General features: G+C 24.9%; 5 protein-coding genes across 5 annotated transcripts; 4 read left to right on the forward strand and 1 right to left on the reverse strand.

Moving 5' to 3' along the window:
• Positions 1–2,655: 2,655 nt before the first annotated feature.
• MKS88_004638 (heat shock protein 90) lies at positions 2,656–5,658 on the reverse strand (the record flags this gene model as incomplete). Its single annotated transcript, XM_067217831.1, has 1 exon — positions 2,656–5,658. The coding sequence occupies one exon, from the start codon at positions 5,656–5,658 to the stop codon at positions 2,656–2,658; it is 3,003 nt and encodes a 1,000-aa protein (XP_067072220.1).
• Positions 5,659–7,100: 1,442 nt separating this feature from the next.
• On the forward strand, positions 7,101–8,300 carry MKS88_004639 (pre-mRNA-splicing factor CWC24; the record flags this gene model as incomplete). Its single annotated transcript, XM_067217832.1, has 1 exon — positions 7,101–8,300. The coding sequence occupies one exon, from the start codon at positions 7,101–7,103 to the stop codon at positions 8,298–8,300; it is 1,200 nt and encodes a 399-aa protein (XP_067072221.1).
• Positions 8,301–9,981: 1,681 nt separating this feature from the next.
• Positions 9,982–11,189, forward strand: MKS88_004640 (dephospho-CoA kinase; the record flags this gene model as incomplete). The annotated part of the gene is made up of 2 exons (XM_067217833.1): positions 9,982–10,676; positions 11,060–11,189. 2 exons carry the CDS (start codon positions 9,982–9,984, stop codon positions 11,187–11,189), a joined length of 825 nt encoding a protein of 274 aa, XP_067072222.1.
• An 886-nt stretch (positions 11,190–12,075) lies between these two features.
• On the forward strand, positions 12,076–17,969 carry MKS88_004641 (gamma-tubulin complex component; the record flags this gene model as incomplete). The annotated part of the gene is made up of 2 exons (XM_067217834.1): positions 12,076–15,376; positions 15,421–17,969. The coding sequence occupies 2 exons, from the start codon at positions 12,076–12,078 to the stop codon at positions 17,967–17,969; spliced, it is 5,850 nt and encodes a 1,949-aa protein (XP_067072223.1).
• Positions 17,970–19,378: 1,409 nt separating this feature from the next.
• MKS88_004642 (poly(A)-specific ribonuclease PARN) lies at positions 19,379–21,958 on the forward strand (the record flags this gene model as incomplete). Its single annotated transcript, XM_067217835.1, has 1 exon — positions 19,379–21,958. The coding sequence occupies one exon, from the start codon at positions 19,379–19,381 to the stop codon at positions 21,956–21,958; it is 2,580 nt and encodes an 859-aa protein (XP_067072224.1).
• Positions 21,959–23,257: the final 1,299 nt, after the last annotated feature.

Raw genomic sequence — 23,257 nt, forward strand, 5'->3', positions numbered from 1 at the left:
AAATTATGAAGTAAAAATAAGAAGTAAAATTATGAAGTAAAAATATGAAGTAAAATTATGAAGTAAAAATAAGAAGAAAAATTATAAAGGAAAATTTACTAAAATTATGAAGTAAAAATAAGAAGAAAAATTATAAAGGAAAAATTACTAAAATTATGAAGTAAAACTACGAAGTAAAATCATTTTTTTCTCCATGAGGAAGCAATTGTTTCCAACTTTAAAAAAATCATATCAATGTTTTTAAAAAACTTTTCATCCTGTATCATTCTTTTCCATAGTTGAAAAATTCTCTTCTTTTTTCGTAATATATAATAATTGTATGCCCTTATGAATTTATTATTTATGCTTTTTGTAGATAAACTCAACCACGCAGAAAATATATTCATGATAACATTATTAATTCTCTTTTTCTTTATCTTATTAAAAAATAAGAAAATGTGTTATGTATACATGTATGCATGCACATATATATATCTATATATGAATATGATATCTGCATATTTGTACGTGATTTAAACATATTTCAACAAATTAAACTGGATACAAGCTTACGCAATAATACTTTCAAGTATACTCTTTTTGTATTCAGAAACTCATTTTGTAGAATTTTAAAGGAGCGGAATTTTAAGTTTGTTCTTCGACTTGCAAGCGTGAAAATGCTTATCGATCTAGTAACACAATTCGTTAATTTACGGGTGCATTTATTTTTTCTGGTTTCACAAAGCAATAAAAATATATAGATTAGCATCTACAATTAGTAGTATGGAAATATATGGAAAAACAAATAAGAAAAAAAACTGAATGAAATGAGAAAAGGAAAAAAAAAAAATGAAAAAATATATATACATATTTATACTTGTATGTACAACCCATCAATATGCGCGACAAATAATTCATATCATTCGAGCAACATACGAAAATTAATACTCAGGCACGATTTTTTAAAATATACTGGCAGAATATAAATGCACAATTGAAAAAAAACTATATATAGAAAATATATGAATAACTTTTGTGCAACTCCCAAAAATAGATGAAGTAAACAATGTAAAAACGTGAACACTTGGAAACGTGCATAATTACATGCACAAAATAAGTGCTAATGAAAAAATTAATCAAGAAATCATTAGCGGAAATGTAAATTATATATATATATGCATATTTCTGTATTTTTGATTATATTTACAAAAAGGAGAGAAAAACAAGTTTCCACTTTCTTCGAATATCACTAAATTTAAAAACGCACAGCAAACTTTGTATTTTATAATATTCAGTTAATATTGTAAAAAGGGCCTTTCTTTTTAATTGCGTATAATAATACTCTTTAACAACTTTTAACAATTTAGTATATTCTGCTTTATCTTCTTCTACTTTCTTTTTTTTCCTGAAACATTATTTAGGATGCTCTTTATAAATGTACATATAGAATTTTCTTTTTATGTTTTTGTTTTTTTTGTTTTTCGCTTTTTGCTCTTTGCTTTTTGCTTTTTTTTTTTTTTTTTGATCTCTTTAAATTTATTGCTATACTATAATTTATTACAGAATATTATTAAAGTGGATTTTTTTGCTCAGGAATATCTTATTAGCAGAATTATCATCTTGCAAATTTTGTAGCTTAACTTTATCAATGAACTTTTGCATGTTTAGTGTTCATATACATTTACATAAAAATAAATATAATACTGATGTTAATTGTGTTAACTGCTGGAATGTTGATTTGCTTTTTTTTAGAAGATTCTGAAAAAGACCTTGCATAACAGGTACATATTATTCTTTAATTTATGATATATTGATGCTTGTACTGAATGTAAACAGTGATCGTATATATATTTTTTTTTTTTTCTAAATAGAAGGAAATATATATACTGTATTAGCATCTTTACTAATTTTACAGTCATGTGTAACGTTTATTGCTGTTTTAAAAAAACTACTTAAAACTTAAAAAAAAGAATAAAATAAAAAATAATAAAATAAAATAAATTAAGCATTAATAAAGTAAACATTTTCTTAATACATTGAAAACATTAATAGGATTTGAAGTATTTAATATATTTTAAAGATGTATCAATAGAACTTTTGCATTTATTTATTTATATTATAATTTTAAAATAAAAAAATATACTTTGATAATAAAAAGATAAGGTATACCACAATACACGTAATTTACCTAAGCAAAATAAACAAAAATCTTATTTTAACGAAGATAATTAAAAAAAAAATTTTTTTGTTTTATAGATCTCCTATAAAACAGATGAGTAAATGAAGCTTAACATTTAAGTACATATATATATGAGTATATATAAGTAAAAAAGATTCCAAAATAAAAAAAAATATAACTTCATAATTATTAGACAAATATATAAATTTTAAATTAAAAGTACTTCATTTCGAGAAAACTATAAATACATAAAGTTTCCAGAATTTTAGTCACGTAATACATTATGCATATGTGTGTGTATATTTAAAAATATATTAATAATTAAACTTAAAATACTTCTTTAACCTTTTACTTTCCAATGAATTGCAACTTCATTAAAGGTGTACATTCTTCCAATTTTTTTCTGTTTTTTTTTTTTTTTTTTTTCCCCCGATCTTTAAGATGGTCATTTAATAATTAATTAATTTTATATATGAATTTCCCTTCATTAACTTGCACTATAATACTGTCTTATCTGTACTGCTAAGCATTTTATCATTAAAAACATTTCGATCTACTTCATATATTTTGGAGTCCAATTTATTCATATTATTTTCATTTAAACTATTTTCGTTTATGTTATATCCACTTAAATTATTTCCGCTTACCCCACTTAAACTACTCTCGCTTACCCCACTTGAACTACTTTCGCTTATCCCATTTGAACTACTTTCGCTTATCCCATTTGAACTACTCTCGCTTATCCCATTTGAACTACTCTCGCTTATCCCATTTGAACTACTTTCGCTTATCCCATTTGAACTACTTTCGCTTATCCCATTTGAACTACTTTCGCTTATCCCATTTGAACTACTCTCGCTTATCCCATTTGAACTACTTTCGCTTAAACCACCTGTGTTGCCACCACTTAATCCACTTGAATCACTTCCTTGTAAAGTGTTTTCGTTTATTCCTTTTTCACCTTCGACACTTTGACTAACGTTGGTCAGAGTTAAATCATTCCCCTGATCCGTAGAATTAAACGTACTGCTTTCTGCAGGTTTGTCGGAGGATGTATTTGAAGGAGTATTGTCTAGATCACCTTGAACATTCATTAAATAAGTCTGTGCATTTTTTTCCATCATTCCTATAACCCTTTTTGCAAAAAGTCCTGTGTCATCTATGGTATAACCTCCTTGCATCGACGCAATATCAAAAATTTGTTCAGCAATTTCAGAATTTTGTGAATTCATTTTATCTATTTGTATTAAATGATTTAATTGTTTAATAATATAATGGTTTGGGTTAATTTCTAACACTGGTTGATTTGCTGTTTGACCACCGAACATTTCATTTTCTGAAATTCCCTGAGCAGTTGCTTGCTGTTTCATATATTTTTGCATAGAAGGGGATATTCCCATTTCTCCTTGAACTAATAAAGCAGGGGAATTAATTAATCGATCTGAAATTCGAACTTCGTGTACCTTGTGTGAAAATTTATTATGTAACCATCTACATAGAATTTCATATTTCATTTTTAATTTATCTAAACTATCCGTTTTGTTTTGATCACCTTCTTTTTTTAATTTTAGGTCCGCTTTGTTTACATCTAAAACATCATAACCTTTATATTTATTAACTGTTAAGGAAGATAAACAGAATTCATCTATTGGTTCTAAGGAAAATAAAACATCATAATTTAATGTTTTAAGTTTTTCTAGCGATGGAGAGTTTTGAACTGTTTTTTTATTTTCCCCTGAAATGTAGTATATACATTTTTGATCCTCTTTCATGTTTTCTATATACGTATCAAGATCTATTTTTTTGTCTCCACTATTAATTGAATAAAAGTCTACTAAAGCCGCAATTTCTTCTTGATTTTCTTTATCTTCTACTACACCTATTTTTAAATATTTTCCAAATGTGTTAATAAATTTATTCCATTTTTCTCCTCCAGTTTCTTTTAAGCCTTTCATCATACTAATACTCTTAAGAACAATTCTTTTATTAATAATTTGTAGCATTTTTGATTTTTGTAAAATTTCTCTTCCTACATTTAAAGGCAAATTTTCACTATCTACTATACCTCTTAAAAAGGTTAACCATCGGGGTATGGCTTCTGAAAACTTGTCATTAATGAAAACTCTTTTTACATATAATCGAATTCCTCTTGATTCTTCATCAAACATATTTTTACTCAATTCCCACGGAAGAGAGCCAGGTATATATAAAATAGAGTTAAATGAAATTTGACCTTCTACATTAAAATGAACATATGCTAATGGATCATCATATGCTTTAAATGTATTTTTATAAAAGCTATAATAATCATTTTCAGTCAGCTGTTTTTCATCTTGTTTCCATATAGGTAACTGAACATTTATTTTTTCCCATTCATGATATCTTTTTGTAATAGTTTTCATTTTCATTTTATCTCCATCTTTTAAAGAAACAGAATCATCTGGAACTCTTTCATAATCAATTTTTTCTGACCATATTTCAATTGGGAATTTAATAAACTCGGAATATTTTTTTATCAATTCTTTTAGTTTATAATCTTCTAAATATTCATCACATTCTTCTTTTAAATGTAAAACAATTTTGGTTCCACTAGTTTTTATATCTTCATATTCTTGTTCGTATTTTTTTATTTCGTTTACCATAAAACTACCATTCAAATCAGAAAACCATCTAAATATCTGATTTTCTTTTTTTGTAAAAACTTCCACTTTATTTGAAACAAGAAAAGACGAATAAAAACCAACTCCAAATTGTCCAATTAAGTTACTATCTGCTTTTCCTTCTTCAATTTGTTTTAAAAATTTCGCAGTTCCTGATTGAGCTATTGTTCCTAAATTGTTAATCAATTCATTTTTGTCCATACCTATCCCATTGTCCGTAATTGTTAATGTTTTTTTTTCCTTATCAGGTTTTATTTTTATTATTAATTTTTTTATCTCATTCGTTTCTTCATTCTCTTCTTTTTTTTCTATTTCTCCATCTCCCTTCCCTTCTTCAGAAGTGCTTTTTTCTTCAATATCGGTTTTAACTCCAGACGAATCCGCTACAGTTTGTGCTTCTTTCATAAATTTGTCATTTTCCAATATTATTCTCTTCTTATCACATGCGTCTGATGCATTTGATATTAACTCTCTTAAAAACACATCTTTGTCTGTATATAAAGAATTAACAATGATATCCATTACTTTATTAACCTCTGCTTTGAAGTTATACTTTTCTATTGGAGAACTGTCTGCAGACATGTCCTCCCTAATTGTTTTTACATCATCATTAAAATTTTTTACAGCATTTCCATTAAATTCCTTTTTTTTAAAAAATCTTTTATTTATCTTATTATCTATATTATATCTATTGGGAGTTCTGTAGTTTAATATGTAATTCAATTTATCTGTATTCCTACCTAAATTATAAGTTTCTATTTTATCACTTGATTTTAAAAACACAACAAATACAAAACATAATATTAGTTTTATTTTATTGGCAGTATAAGCATTTTGCATTTTTTATAGTTACACGTATATTTTTTTTGGTTTTTTTTTGTTTCCTTCTTTATTTATTTTTTTTTTTTTTTTTTTGCCGTTAGCTTATTTTTGCTTTTCCACAAAAATGTGTTATAAGAACACGGATGCTTGTTTTTCTTAAAAGCCTAAAAGGAAATATACATATAAATTTATGGATAGGTTATATATATATTTATATAAATATATGTATATGCAAATATACACAAGCCAAACGATTAGCATCACGTAAACGAATATTAATTATATTAATTTCGCACATGCTACTTAAACTCTATAATGGTAATCTCACAAGATTAATTATCAAAAATAAGCAAATGTAAAGCTAATGATATATATATATTTTTAATTACTTTTAACTTTAATTATTATTTATAAATTTTTTTTTTGAATACGTTTTTTTTTTTCTCTTAATTTGTTTATAAGCCAACATTTTATGAATTTTTTTTTTTTCTATTTCAAGTTAATATTTTTTATTCTTTTCACATATGCCTTAAAATCCATTTGATTGATTGCCTTTTTTTTTTTTTTTTCCTTATTATTATAACAAAAAAACAAGTATTCATTTTTTGATATTTTCACAATTGTGCTTTAATTTTGTGATAAGCTATATTTTTGTTATAAGTAAACACAGGACATCCATTTGCAAACTTCATATATTATCGATAAAATATTATGTAAATTTTTAGGTATAAAAAATATTTTTACGAGGAACTTAAGTAGTGGCACAGAAAAAAAAAAAATAATAAAATAAATATATAAAATAAAGTAAAATGAAATAAAAGAAAAACCTAAAATATTATGAAAGAGAATAAAATTTAAGATAAAAAATACAAAATTAGCGTTAAGTAAATATTTGTATACCTTACGTACGAATAAAATGACAACAGAAAAAACAAAAAATTGCAACAAAAATTTTTAACTAAAAATTATATATAATTAATAGTTTTAAAAAAAATGTATTACCAATTTGACTAAGTGACAAACAGATGAATGGCAAATAATTGAACAACTTAAAGTAAAATAATGAAGTATACCTATTTTAAGAAAAATTTTCTCTTTTTAAAAAACAAAAAAAAAGAAAAAACTTTTCAGTGAAGTCTCATTTCGCTCGTAAGACATTTTAGTAATAGACGAAAAATAACTAAATACATTTTGGGTACAACCATGAGTAGTGAAAGGAATGAAAATAAAAAAAATTTAATAAAGTAGAACAAAATTAAATAATTAGTAAAAAATATTTAAAAAAAAAAATAAATAATAATAAAATAATCAGTAATCATCTGTATATATGAATTAAGCGGTGTAAATAAGTAAAAAGATGTTTTGGTTTAACAGTTTTGAGATTAAATTGTTTTACACAATTCACTGAGCATGTATACATTTATATAGATAGATATATCTTTTATAAAGGCAAGAAAAAAATGTTTAAGAAGAGGACTATAAATAAATTAAAAAATAGAAAGAAAACAGGAGATATAAAGGACGAAGAAAAAAATAATGAAGAAAGAAAAAATGATAAGGAAGAGAGCCCTGATGCTAACACTGTGGATTATAGTGATAGAAGAGACGTAATTAATAAGATATTGAATACAAAGGAAAAAGAAAACAGTGACGATGATGACGATGTTGTATGCAAATATTTGTTTAAAAAAAAAATGAAGAATATGAATGAACAAAATAGTTCACATTTAACAAAAAAACAACATAAGATAATGGTGCAGTCAAAAAGTGTAAATATTAGTGAAACAAATGCAATTACACAGGATAAGATATATAAAGGAGATTTTAGTAATTCCAAAAATTATGGTTTTTATGAAATAGATCAAGATTCTAAGCATGATCATAGAGCTATAATGGAAAGAAACATTAAAATAGGAGAAGAAATATTAAAGGGTAATTTAAAAGATAATATTTATAGGGGAAAAGATGCACATGAAAAAGCATTGACAATAAATAAAGATAGTTTAGCAAAAAATAAATATACAGGACTATATGGCCCTGTAAGAAATAGCGGAGCAAATGTGAGGGTTACTTTAAGAATTGATTATGAACCTTGTATATGTAAAGATTACAAAGAAACAGGATATTGTGGTTTTGGAGATACATGTATTTATTTACATGACAGAAGTGACTATAAAAGTGGTTGGAAAATTGAACAAGAATATCAAGAAAAAAGAAAACGAGATGATGCACTGAAAAAAAAAAAGTTAGAAAAGTGGAACGAAAAAATGTTAAAAAAGTTGGATGATAAATTAAACAACTCTTTGGATAATGATAATAAACAAGAATTTAATAACGAAAATGGAAGTGATAATAATACGGAAAAATCATCTAATTCATCTGCTGTGTCTTCTTGCTCAGAAAATGAAAATTCAACGGACAACAGTTCAAGTGATAATGAAAATAACCTCCCTTTTGCTTGTGTAAAATGTAAAAAAAAATGGAAACTTGAAATGAATCCCAGTGTTACAGAATGCTTCCATTATTTTTGTGAAAAGTGTTTTATGGAAATGTTTAAAAAAAATAAAAAATGTTTTAAATGTGGATTACAACTAAATGGCATTATGAATTCAGCCCAAAATATTATTGATATTTTAAACAAAAAAAAACCTTCCAAATAATCACACTATTTTTAACTTTTTTTTTTTTTTTTTTCATATACATTATAAACTATATTTTAGTACTTTTTTTTGTCGTTTCTTCGTCATACTTTAATTATCTATTCGAAAGTTGTGTATCCACGTACATATATTTATATATATATGTGTATACATATATAATACAATCCGATCGGATTTGCTTTTGCGCTAAATACTTATAATAAGTTAGCGCTTATTTTGCACACATAATATGTGCTTCCATCTTATATTTCGTTTTCTTTCAGTTTATTGTTTCATTTAATTTTTTTAATATTTATTCAGTTTTTATTTTTATATAATTTATATTTACAATTATTTTATTTTATTTTACTTTTTTTTTTTTTTTTTTCTTTATACGGATTTTTATTATTTTTCATTTTCATGTATTCGAATAATTACTAAAAACATGTTCTGCTTAAATTTTATATTATTTACAATTGCACTGTTAAAAATGTTATATATTATGATAGCATAGCTCTTTCGTTTTTCGAATATTATTTGATTAATATTATATGTTTAACTCACATATTTTATTTTTTTTAGTTAAAACAAATAAACATTTGCTTTTTTTTATTTTTATATTTAGCAAAACTTATGCGTAATAAGATAGAGTGTCATGGTATTGTATATAAACCTCATTAATTCTAATGCAAAACAAAAATACATTTACAGTAATGCAATATAATGGAGGCAAGCATGTATATATACACATGTATAATACTTATAATTGTGTAGTACATATTTTTCAACATAAATGTATACATTATGAATAAACGTCGTTTTTGTACAATATTTTGCATACACATAAATGTGTATATCGTTTTTTTTTCATTTTTTATTAAATATATATAATTAAATAGCTAAAAAATTGTACATATAAAATCCACAATTATATGATTATTTTCATCTTTTTCGAACATTATATTTTTTATTAAATTTAAAAAAAATAAATTTAGAACATGTATAAATGTATTAGTGCAATTTGAAAAAAAACAAAAAAACAAAAGGCTATTTGTTATAATTGCATACATTCAAGTTGCATGATTTTTGGTAAAATATGAAATTTTTATATTTTTGTTAAAAAACTTATTGTGTTATATTTTGTTTTGTGTTTAGCAGTACTTATATATAATAGTCATACAACAAATATGTTATTAAGCTATTATGAGTTTTTCTTTATTTTAAATGTGCTATATTTGTATGGAGGCATTATCGTTAAGTATTTAACAGATATTCGCTTTTTTTTATATGTTTTTTGCAACATATATTGTATTATACAAATTACTTTTTTTTGTATTCTGATCCTATAAAAATATTATATGTAAGCTTCCAGATTAGACGTACGTACATTATTACTGTAATTTTATTACGTGCACTTTAAATGGTATATATAAATATATATATATTACACAAGTTATATCAAATGCTACAAGAATAATTAATAATTTAACGGTTAATCTTCTGGATGCATAATAGAATATGCCCCCATATTTTGCAAACGAATTATAAAATAAGAGAAAGAAAAACAAAGAAAACTGCAAACACAAGTAGAAACAGAGGAAACAAAGGTAAAATAGTAAAAAGGGGAAAATAATAATATATTAAAATATAACTATATTGTAAAATAAAAATAAAAATATGACTTTAAAGGAAGAGCTTAATTATGTTTTTAGCATTTTTTTTGGACAAATGTATTTTAAGCATCCTGGCTTTAAGTTCAATTCCTATTGGATTCATAAACAGAAAAAATAAATTTAAGAAAATAGAAAATCATAAATATGCAATATGCAGCACAATAGTTATGAACAGTTTTTTAATTTATGTAAATAAGTTTTTTGGTTTATTAGGAATATTTAACTTTTTTTTAGGGAATTATTTATGTTTGATTGGAATAACAGGAGGTATAGCAGTTGGTAAATCAACATTTTGTAATTTTTTAAAAAAAAAGGATGTTGTTGTTATTAATGCAGACGATATAACAAACCAGATATATAAAAAGGGATCAATCTGTTATAACAAAATTTTAAAACATTTTGGAGAAGATATTTTGAACAGTGATAAAACTATTAATAGAACTTTATTAAGAAAGATTGTCTTTAATAATGAAGAAAATGTTAAATATATAAATAAAATAACACACACTTATATTATATTACAGATAATTAAAGAATGTTTAAAATATAAATTTTTGCATTTTAAATATAATGTAGCTATAGAGGCGCCATTATTAATTGAAACGAAATTATATTTATTAACTAGTCCAGTTATACTGTTAAAATCATCTGTTAAAAATCAAATAAAACGTATATTATCGAGAGATAAAAATTGCACATACGACACAGCCATGAGTATAATTAAGTAAACAGATAAAAATGCATTATTCCTTTTTGAATACTGTTTTTTTTATATGTATTTTATGTATATTTCGAGTATTTTTTATTTTATTTTTTTGTAGATGAATGTATATTATTTCTTTTTTTTTTATTAACACAGTTTTTTGCATTTTTTAATGCATATAATTTGTTTTTAAATTGAATGGAAACAATTTTATTTTTTTAAATATGGTACGATTATTTGATTATGTGTAGTTGTGTAACATTTTATCCTAGTTTATCTATTTACATTTGTTTTTTTTAAGTTTCCCAACAAAAACGTGGATATACGCGTTTCGTTGTGCATATACATATATATGTATGTATGGAGATGATATCTGCCTGTTATTTTCTTCCTTTTTTTTTCAGAAATCAGCTACCCACAGATGAAAAAATACGATACGCAGACATTATAATAAACAACGACGGAGATTTATTAGACCTGCAGATGAAATGTGATGTGGTTTTTAACAAATATCTGAAGAGTTTTTTCTTTTAATTCATACACATGTGTACTTTCGTATTAGTAATAATTAACTGCTAATTAAAGCAGATAAATATGTCCATTCTAGTTTTTATATATTATTACAAAAAAAAAAAAAAAAAAATATATGTATATGTATGTATATAACTAGAATTACGAAGCATATTGATTTTGCTCTTTCGTTCGTTTCACTTATTTTCATCTTTTTTTTAATCCCTATTTATTTTATATTTTTTCTTAGATTTTAATCTTTTATTAACTTCGTAGTAACATTTTTTTTTTTTTTTTTTTTTGTGTAATTTTTTTTAAAACATTAAGATATAATTGAAAATTTGTTATTACAAAATTTTTTATTTAAATGGAAAATATCTCAGAAATTGATTTTTCTTTATGATGTTAATTATAACATTTTTATTTTTTTCACAATATGCGTATCTCTGTAAGATTAAAAAAAAAAAAAAAAATTAGTATTGACTGGTCATTAATATTTTCTTATGCGTAAAATGCTGCAATTTCACTGTAGCATTTTTATTATAAATAATAATGTATATGGGGAAAAAAAATAAACTATAAAATGGGCTTAAAAAAAAGAAATCAACTTTAAATGAAGAAATGAAAATACAGTAAAAACTGAAAAAAAAAATAAAGGGGTTACAGAAGAAAACGGAATAAAAAAAATTAGTAGATGCCTTGTTAAGAAGTTGATTTTTTATATATGTATTCTCAACAAATTTGCGTTTCACATTTTTAAAGTGGTACACAAAAACATATATATGTGTAAAAATATACGTATGTATGTATTTGTGCGAGTATGTGTGTATGAATGAATATAGCATATATATATGTACAAACGTGAGTTGTTTTTACTTATATACATTCTCTGATTACACCTTATGTGAAAATGATTCACGAAATAATTGTAAGCTTGATAGGGCAAACAGGAGATATAATTATTTTAGTGGACAAAAAAAGGGAAAAAACGACAAATGGAAGCAATATAAATATAGATGAATATGGGTTTGAAGTAAATAATAACATTCACATATTCCTTAATTCAGAAATAAAAATAATCAACGAGATAGTGGAATTAGGTTACTATTTTTACATAATAAATATCTTTTGCTTGTTAGTTAAAAAGAATACAATTTATAAAGATTTAACACATATACACAAATTTAATAAATTAAATGCAGAAAAAAAGAGAAAAAAAAAAAGAAAAAAAAAAAGAGATGATTGTATGAATGAAAACTTACAAGGAGACGACAACAGCTCAAGTTATGCTAGTTCGTCTTCCTTCAGTTCTTCTTCAGATGAATCCTCCTCATATGATGAAGAATCAGAAGACAGTAATAATTTAAGTAATTCTTATAAAAAAAGAAAGTTCGAAAAAAAGAATGAAATAAATAATTATTTTGGTGTAATATTGAAAAATATAAAAAGCTTAAATAATGCAAGTCCCTACGGATATTATGCTAATGGTTTATGCAATGAAATAAATAAATTTATGAGAAGATATTTAAAAACAATTAGTGAAATAGAAGAATATATAAATAACAACAGTAACACACCATTAACACAAATACTAACAATGCTAGAAAAAAAAAGAGAGGAAATAATAATAATAATAAATATTATAAAAAATTATTTAGAGTTTCAAAGAAAGGAAGAACAGAATATAGTGGAGGGAGAAAGTAGAAATAAAACAAAAGAAATTTTAGATTTCTTGTATGAAAAATGTTTAAGTGGAAATTCAAGAATTAAGAATATTTATCACAAATATTTTAAAAATTTAGGAAAAATATTATTGCATCAAATTTTTTCATGGATACTTTATGGTCAATTGTTAGATCCATATTGTGAGTTTTTTATTCAGAAAAGACAATTTATTTATTCTGATGATAAGAAAGTATTTTTGTCCCCTGAAGAATTATATGAAAATTTAACATTAACTAATGTGCAGAGTTTAAATTTTGAATGGAATTATTTATTTTTTCAATCACTCTCTAATTTGCCAGATTGTTGTATAGATAAAATTACTGGTAGGAAAATACTGTTTATAGGAAAATCAATTCGAATATTAATTAGAAGCAATAAATGGAATACTAGTGATATCATTAAATTGTTTTCGATTACTCAGATATTGTCCAAAGCGTTTGATCAAACATCCAGGAGGGGTTATAAAAAAAGAGGGGACTATTATTATATAGATACTACGGCTGTGAGTTATGAAAATGATATTAGTAGTCAGAGTCGTATGAATAATGTAAGAAGTGTGAATAATATAAACAACACGATTAAAGAAAATGATGTAAAAATTGCAAACGGAATAAATACAATCACAAATGATTATGTACCCCCATTTAGCATTTCAAGCTCTAGTGACTCTGATAGTTCGTATGAACATTCATCTGACACGCAAAATGACTCTATAAATTTATATTGCAAAGAAATAATTGATATTACTATCGAAAAGATCAGAAGCATAATAGCTTATAAATTGTGGAAATACATAGTTAAAGATATAAATTTAATAAAAATATTTGACCTATTTAAAGATATATATTTATTAAATAATGGTGATTTTTATGATTATTTTTTAGATAAATCATGGTCTCTAATGCATACACCTCCAAATTCTAAAAATGAAATTCTTTTAAAAATTTTAGCTTGGAAAAGTTCTTGTGTGTCAGTAGAAGATTACTGTAAATCGAAATATGAAAATAAAAAAGATAAATTACTTTTAGAGAAATATGAAGACGCATTATTTACCGAATGTACGAATGATGAAAATGAATATAATTTCTTTAATAGCTCAAATAGATTTCATTTTGATGCAGATAATTCTGAAAATATTATTTCCAAGTATTTCTACCCAAGGATATCATACAAGAAATTTTCCTATGATTCATTTGAAAGAGAAAAACATGATAATTTAATATTAGGTGGTATGAGCTATATATATGATAAAAAAATTGTGTTAAATGATTTTTTTAGAGGAATACAAACTTTGTATAAGAAAAAGTATTATGATTATGATAACATTTTTAGCGTATGCATAAACAATTATAGGCAACAAATATTAAGAGGGTTTAAACATGGTTTTGATTTTTCAGTTAATTTTAATAATTTTTTTGACAACCAATTTGTGCATAATGAAAATAAAGAGGTGAATGTGGAAGGAGTAGGTGTGAAAAGTGATAATACGAATCAAATACAAAATGGAGATAATTTTCTTGTTGGTTGTTGTTTTGCCTTAGTTATTCATTCAATGAAAAATCCTTTGCTTTATAAAACGGATGTATTAAGTCGTTCTTTGGGGTATTGGGGATCTTTAGGTGATTGCCTATCTGTTGAAATAAAAGTAAAATTTTATGAAAAGAAAACTAGCGAACAGGATAAAATGTCTCAACTTAGTATAAATGCTAGTATTGAGTATGGAAATAATTTAAATAGCGTAATATTAGGAGATGTGGAAATAGAAGTTTCTCTCTACATAGGGGGAAAGGGTATATCATCATTCGTTCATAATAGCAACAGTTATACTGTTGATTATACGAAAGAGTCTATTTTGAATAACAAGTTATTAGCAGATAATATAAATCAAGAAAAGATATGGATCTATGAAAATATGAAGAAAGATGAAAATTATTTTAAAAAGAGAAATATAAATAATGTAAATATAATAGATCAGGATAATTTAACGAATGGAACCCCCCAAGGGAATAGTAATAATAATAATGATAAAGAGACGACATTACCTGTGTTAAAAATTCAGAGCAATAAACAAATTTTTCACGATATAAATAAAAATACATTAACCAAATTTCGTGTGAGAATAAACTGCTTAAAACATTCCTTTAGCGTATATATACAGAAATTAGATGAATACAACATAAATTTGAATACTCCAAAAAATAAAATAAAACCAATTATTCATATAAGAGCTTTAGATATGACACAAGCCTTCACCTTAGATATTGGAAATGGTTACATAGGTTTTTATACTTGCCCAATATTATTTAAGCATAAATTGTTAAAAAAAAAAAGTAAGCTAAATGAATGGTTCAAAAGATTTTATAGTGACACATTAAGTGCTGATTCGACCATTTACCAGGACTTTTTTAACATGGGTAATGAAAAAAATAAAGAAGCCATACAGAACGAGCTTAAAAATATAAATAAAATAATCCTTTATAGCAAGCGTAATAACAACACGAAGGATGAATTTGCTACCCTTAATACTCAGAAGAAAAAAAAAAAAGCACTAATGGTAGCGATGATTGTGGTGGTACTAGTAGGGACCTATCGAAAAACGTACTTTTATTTAGTTCCCATGATTGTTCAGTGGAAATATATAAATGGTTTCACCAATCGTATAAATCACCCATAGAAATTCCCGAAGTTGATGTAGACAATGAAACATTAATATTTTATGATAAGCAAATAAATAAAAATATAAAAATTCATAGTGGGTTGAATTTATGGAATAACGTGGAAATACATTTTAAACTTACGTGGCCAATTGCTTTAATTATTAATACGAATACTATATATACGTATAATTCAATTTTCCAATTTTTGTTTCTTTTAGGTAGAATTTATTATAATTTGAAAATTTTGTGTTATCATAATAGGCATTTATATAAATATTTAAATTATAAAAAGGGTGCCTTGTTATTTTCTTATTTGTTCTCTATTAGGTATAAAATGCAATTTTTCTTTTTTCATTTGATTAAATATTTACAAGAGGATATTATTAATTATGAATATAGACAGATGATTACGCAAATTCATAAATCAAAAGATTTTGAATATACTAAATCTATTCACGATTTGTACATTTCTCAAGTAGCAACAAAATGCTTTTTGCGTGTTCAAGATATAACCATCCCTTTGATGGAGTTAATAGATATTTCTTTTAAATTCTGTTATTTTTTTCAATGCTTGATAGAAAACGAGTTGTTTACAGATATTCTAAATTATGAAATAAATGAAGAAGAGGATAGAAAAAAAGGGGATATTAATAAAAATGTGGGAAATGATTCCACTGATGAAAATATTAATGAGAATGATAATGATTTAAATCAAGTTATTGAAAAATTATTACAGTATAATGATATATTTAACGAAAAGTTAGCCTGCGTTTTGAACGAAATGGTCAACGTAAGTGCTAACAGTAACCATGCCTACCTTGTCCATTTATTGACCATAATAGACTTCAATAACTACATAACTAAAATAAAGGATTCTATCATAGGAAAGTCCAAAGGCGTAGGAGAAAATAGTGAAGATGAGAGAAGTAGTAAAAATATAATTGCAAAAGGAGAGGAATATAAAAATGAAAATGAACACGTAAATGAATATGAAAATAAAAATGAAGACGTAAATGAATATGAAAATAAAAATGAAGACGGAAATGAATATGAGAATAAAAATGAATACGAAAATGAATATGAAAATAAAAATGTGTGGCCACGGGATAAACGTGCAGAAAAGGGTGCTATAACTGGCAGGAATAATATTCATTTTAGCAAAAGAGATGATAACAAAATGGAATATACAGATATAGAAAACATGAATATTAGTGATAACTATTACGTTGACAAGAGAGATATTTACTCAGGAAACCTTCAAAATGGTAATAACATTTCAATAACTGGTATGTCTCATAACATTTCAGAAATAAACGAATTAGGTAATAGAAATAATAATTTTTTAAAGAAAAGAATAGTTAACAAATTTAGCAATTTGATTTATAATAATAATTCTGATGAAAAGGAATACCAACATGGAGATGGAATAAATGAACATGACCAAAATAATATCTCAGTACAAAGTAACAAAAACATCTTGAATGGAAATGTCAATGTAGCATATGAAGATAGCAGCTTCCGTAGATATAGCAATATAGATAATTATGATAATAATTATCAGAGTAATATTAATTACAACAGTGTTTACAACGATATTATTTATAATGATGCTAGTTATAACCGTAGCCACCAGACCAATAGCATTTACAATGATAGCAACAACAATAATAACAGTTATAACAGTTATAACGGTTATAGCAGCTATAACAGTCATAACAAATATAACAATTATAACATTCTAATTGACAAGTACTCAAATATATTGAATAGCTACATGAATAATAGCAATAATAGTAACAATAACAGTAATTCAGTTTATAACTCTATCAAGAGCTATTCAAATAATTCCCATATGGATTCGTATAATTCTGTATTAGATGCATCCAAATTAAAGCATATAAACCATATTTCTAATATACCAAATGAAAACAATAATGTTAATAATTTTAGTATGTATAACATAGAAATAGGTTTAAACAATAACATATTAAATCAAGAAAATAATATCACAGGAAAGATTAATAATATGAAGCTGAAAATGGATTTAAATGATAACAAAAGTACCTTTGATCAAAATCCTTTGGGTATTAATAATAAAGATACGGAAAACAATAAAGGTAATAATAATAATGCAACAACTAATTTAAATAGCCTCATTGATTTAAATCTTAAAAAGAACTTTAATGTGCAAAATTTAATAGACAATTACAATTACAATTACGATATCTCATCTACTAATAATTCTTTTCACCCTTATAATATGGATAAATATAAAAGCAGCAATAATAATAAATCTCAGTTGTATAACATTCCCAATATGTCTAATTATGGCAATATTCCATTAAATATTTATCAAAATGAAAACAATATAAGTGAAATGGAAGGAGATATTGATAGAGAAAAACACAAACATAATAAATGATCAAATATTTGAGATATTTCTCCAAACAATAACATAAAAAAATTTATGAAAACTTGTGCTTCCTGTGCTTTATGCATGGTTTAAAACGAAATTTTTTCTGTTTATGTGAATATGTAGAAGTGTATATATACATATATAATACATGCATATGTATATACTTTATTAGGACTTCATTATGCCACTTTTTTGTTATGTACTTCTGTTGTAACACATCCACAACGTTTTTTTAGTTATAGATTTGTTTGTATACCTATCTATATATATATATATGTGCATGCATGTATATATGCCCATATATATATACACACGCTTCATCTATTCCTTGTGCCCAAGTATTTTTATATTAACATTTTCACCTCTTTGAGCTCTCTGCATTTTGTAAATCTATGAAAAGCATATTAGCTATTTTTTAGAAAAATATATGCGCATTTTTGTCATTGATACATGTGTATATATATGCATACATATGTACTGAAGAGAAGTTATTTTTTATATCTCATTTTTTATTTTTCGTTATTATTTCATTCATTTATTCTTTATAAAATGGTGTTAATTATATATAATGTACATGTTTAAACGAATAACACATTTAAAAAAAAAAACTACATAATGAACGAATTAAGTCCTATAATATAAAAGAAGGTTGTTTAGTTATAGTTCTGCTATTATTTTGTAAAAATTTTCCACATTTCTTTGTTAATGTTGGTTTTTTTTTTGTTTTTTTTTTTTTCACCCTTTGAAGTGTGATTTCACAACGTGACTGATAAATTGAGAATTGCAAAGTTGAGTATGTTTATAGAAATATACTTATAATTCAAACTTCATAATGTTGAAACGTTTATTTTATCAGTTGGGTACAGCATACAAACATTGATTTCAGTAAAAGCAGATAGTATTCCTTATGTACACAAAGCCCAAAATTAAAAAGTGTAAAGAAAAATGTTCACATAAAAATTAGGCGCGGAAATTACTCAATAATCTTAAAATTTTTTTAATAGCTAACTGATTTCCGTATGCACTTGAAATTTTTTGCCCCTTTTTAATTTTCTGCTAGTATAGGAAGAATTGTGCACATAATATATACAAATAAGTGCTCGGCAAAATGCTTTTGTTCCATTTTCATTCTCGACAAAGTATAGTAATGCATCCATAAAAGTGAAGCACAAATTGTATAAATTTTTCATTTCTTAACAACACTTATGTAATTTTATTATTCTAGTTTCAATTTTTTGTAAATATTTATAGCAATACATATAAGAGTACATATATAGATGTACATATGAACATACTTTTGTTAGGAATTGGCTTGAGAAGTTAAGATATTTTTTTTCCACCCAGAAGCTAAAAAATAACAGTGTATAGGATATACATATATATATGTATATACATGCATATATATACAGTATATGATGTCAAATGTATTGAATTACTTTTTTAAAAATTTTGTTTTAAAAGAAAAAAAAACGTTCTTGAGATATAATACATCAAAAAGAAGATATTCGAAAATAACAAGTGTTAATATAAATAATTGGAATAATATCCATAAAGAAATAATAAACAAGATTAATGACAGTGATTTTGTTTCTATTGATGTTGAGTATACAGGATTACATTTAAAGGATGAAAGATATATATCTATCGATTCAAGTTATGAAGCACATTGTTATGGAGCAAAGTCTTTTTTTCCATGCCAAATTGGAATAACTATTGCTAAAAAAAAGGATGTAATAATAACACATGACAACTATGAAGGAGGAAAAGAGAATACTATGATTAAAAGGAACATACAGAACATTAAAGTGGAAGGAAATAATGAAGAAAAGAGGAAAAAATACGATTTAGAAAAGAGGTGTCAAGAATGGGATATATCCCCTTATTGTATTTATGTATTTCCAAAAGAAAATAAATATTTTAGTGTATCGACAACAACTCTTATTTTTTTAAGGGAAAATAATTTTGATTTTAATGAATGGATATTTAATGGTGTAGGATATTTAAGACCAAATGAGGAGGAAGAAAAAAAGAAAAACATTTTTGAGAAAATTGATGAGTTAAAAAATTTTCTGAATAAGTGTAACTCAAATGAGTGCAGTAGGAAAGTAAATGAAAATGAAGAGGTACCGAGAGAATCAAAAGAAAAAAAAGAAAAAAATATGGATATAAAGAAAATCATTCAAGAAATAGAAAATTATAAAATTGTTGACGAAGAAGACAAAGAAGCGGTTGTTCAAATAATAAAAAAAATTGGTATTTGGCTGAATAGTGAAACAAAGGCATCCATTGTAAATTACTCCAATAATCATATAAAGAGTAAAGTAAAATTTCCAACACAAATCAGTGAAGAAAATACACGAATTTTACTTGAATCAAAAAATGGGGAAGAATCCCCTCTTCATTTAAAAAAGATGTATACTCAAAAGAATGACATAAAAAGTGATAGCTTTGATGATGCAAACAATAGCTATTTTATTAAGGGGCTTTTTGACAAGGGGGAAGTTAACATTTACCAAAATAATGCATGTGATTCGTTAGATATTGAAGGGAAGAACGAGAATGGTATCATATGTAATAGGAGTAGCAGTAATCGCAGCAGTAATCGCAGCAGCAATCGCAGCAGCAATCGCAGCAGCAGTGATAGCACCAATTGTGGAAAACCTTGCGATGATGAAAACGCGGGAAGGAGTGAAAAGATGTTCAGCGGTTTTCGAAACGCAAATAACTTTGATGATTACTCACCTAATTATCCCTTATACATAGAAATAGAGAACCCATATCTTCGACTTCTTGCACATACATTAATAACCAAGTATTTTAATTCTATTTTCTGTATATCGGTGAAAGTGAACAATAAGAAACATTTAGCTATTTATAGAAGTGAAAAGGATTCATATAAAGAACAAATAAGAGCATTTCAGTTAGAGATAGAAAAAATAAATCAAACCATTGGTGTAAGACTATTATTTGATGAAATTATAAAAAATAAAAAAATAATCACAGGTCATAATTGTTTTTATGATATTTTACATATATATCAAACATTCTATCATGATTTACCAACATCGATAAGTATATTTAAAAAAAAATGGATAGAATTATTTCCATATACATTTGACACCAAATACATGAATGAAACCAATGAATATCTGTATGCATTAAATGGACCAGCGACATTAAAGGGTTTATGTGATTATATGGCTTCCTTAATTTCGTCAAGTAATGACTTTGATTTTTTTTTTAATTTTATAAATGGACATTTAGATCTTCCTCAATGTTATGTCCAATTTGTAAATAAAAAAAATGACAGCCCACGTTTAAATGAGGAAGGATACAGCATGATTGATAATGTTGGCAGTAATGATCAGAATAATGAGGAAGATGAAAACAGATGCTTGGAAAATGATAGAATTTCTACCTATTGTGAAAATAAGATAAAGAATGTAACGTGTGAAACTGAAGAAAAAACATGTTCACAGCTGAATAACACCAATAATAACATGAATAATGTACCAAGGAGTGATGAACATAATGCTGGTTATGATAGTCTTTTAACATGTTTACTTTTTATATTTCAGTGTCATTACATTTTAAAAAAAAATAATATTATGTGGAGCGATATTTATTTTAACAGAAAAAATAATAGCAATGAAAGCGCTAAATGCTTTTTTGATATTTTTTCAAGTATGTGTAACAAAATAAAAATTGTAAAAACTCAACCAAATGTTATTTCTTTAACTAGCGCTGATAATTATGAAATGGCAAGGCATTTTTATATGTATGATTATCCAACGTATTTTAAAAAATGGGAAATAATGAAAATTTGGTCCCCTATTTGGATATCATTAAATAAGGTAGATGATCACTCTTGTTGGATAATTGCCAAAAGTGATGAGGACGCGAAAAATATTAAAATGATATACAAAATGTTGCAAAACCCTCAATTTAAGTTATGTACATATGAGGAATATTTAAATAAGTTCAAATCTAAGTAGCGAAGTCCATACGTTTGCGGTTTATATTTGTGTGTTATGTGTGTTTTTGTATGCATGTATATATATGTGCGGGCTTATAAATATATATATTTGTGTGCGTGTATATATACATACTGCTTCACTCTGCATAAATGACAAAAAATGACTCATATATGATGATGAAAGCATCACATTCGTATAATTTTTTTTTTCTTATTACTTTTTTATTGCTTTTTCTCTTTTTTTTTTTCTTTTTTTTCTTTTTTTTCTTTTTCCCATCTTTTTAATTCTAACAAATTACTTAATAAATTTTAAAATATTTTTTTTAAAATGACTTTTGTTTAAATTTCAAAATTTTTAACTCGTGTACAAATTTTATTTCACTAAAAGAAAAGGAATACCTCCGCATTCCAAATATTTTCTGGGTATATTTTGCATTAGTATATGTGTGTAACATATGACATTTATATAGTTCACAAGCTTATCCCAACACGATTACCCGTATAACACATTAAAGGAAAATAACGCTGGAATTCTTATATGCTAAGGATGTTTAACTAAGGCCAATTTTCGAATGAATTATTACAAAGTATGATACATATATATATATATATATGTATATATACATGACTAGTATAATTATTATTTTTACTTTTTTTCACGTTCATTTTTGTCAATTTTTGAAAAAATAAAAAGAACAGGTTAAAATGGAAAAATGGATGCACATAAATAATGTACAAAACGGCATATGCTACAATAACAATGATGTTTTAATTAAAAGAAAAAAGAATACGGAGAAGATAATATAATGAAGGCGTGTGTCTATATATTTTATAGCAAAAGTATGTTCATTTTTATAAGGTTAAGGATATCATCATACTTAACTGTTTTCTATATATGTGCGTATAAATGCATTCATGTTTAAATGGTATGCATTATCACTTTTTCCAGATAGTTCTAATGTTCAGTATATTAACTCAAAAAAAAAAAAAAAAGGAAAAGAAAAGAAAAGAAAAGAAAAGAAAAAGAAAAGAAGAATAAGAAGAAGCGCTTATATATATATGAACTATGGACGTACATTAGTTCGTCGAAAAAATAAAATATTTCCGTGAATCGTGCGTGTTTTTTACATATGCTTTGAAATATTGTCGATATAAATATTAACTTTCAAAAGTTATAACTCTTTTACCCCTTCATATATTTTTTCTTAACAATTGTACTTTTTGTTTCATTTAATTTCTCTTCTTTTCCTTTTGGGTTATTTCGTTTCACATTCCCGTTTTTTATTTTATTTTTCACCACTTTGATTATTTCAAATAA

This window comes from Plasmodium brasilianum, chromosome 12 (genome assembly GCF_023973825.1).
Source record: "Plasmodium brasilianum strain Bolivian I chromosome 12, whole genome shotgun sequence".
Lineage (NCBI taxonomy): Eukaryota > Apicomplexa > Aconoidasida > Haemosporida > Plasmodiidae > Plasmodium > Plasmodium brasilianum.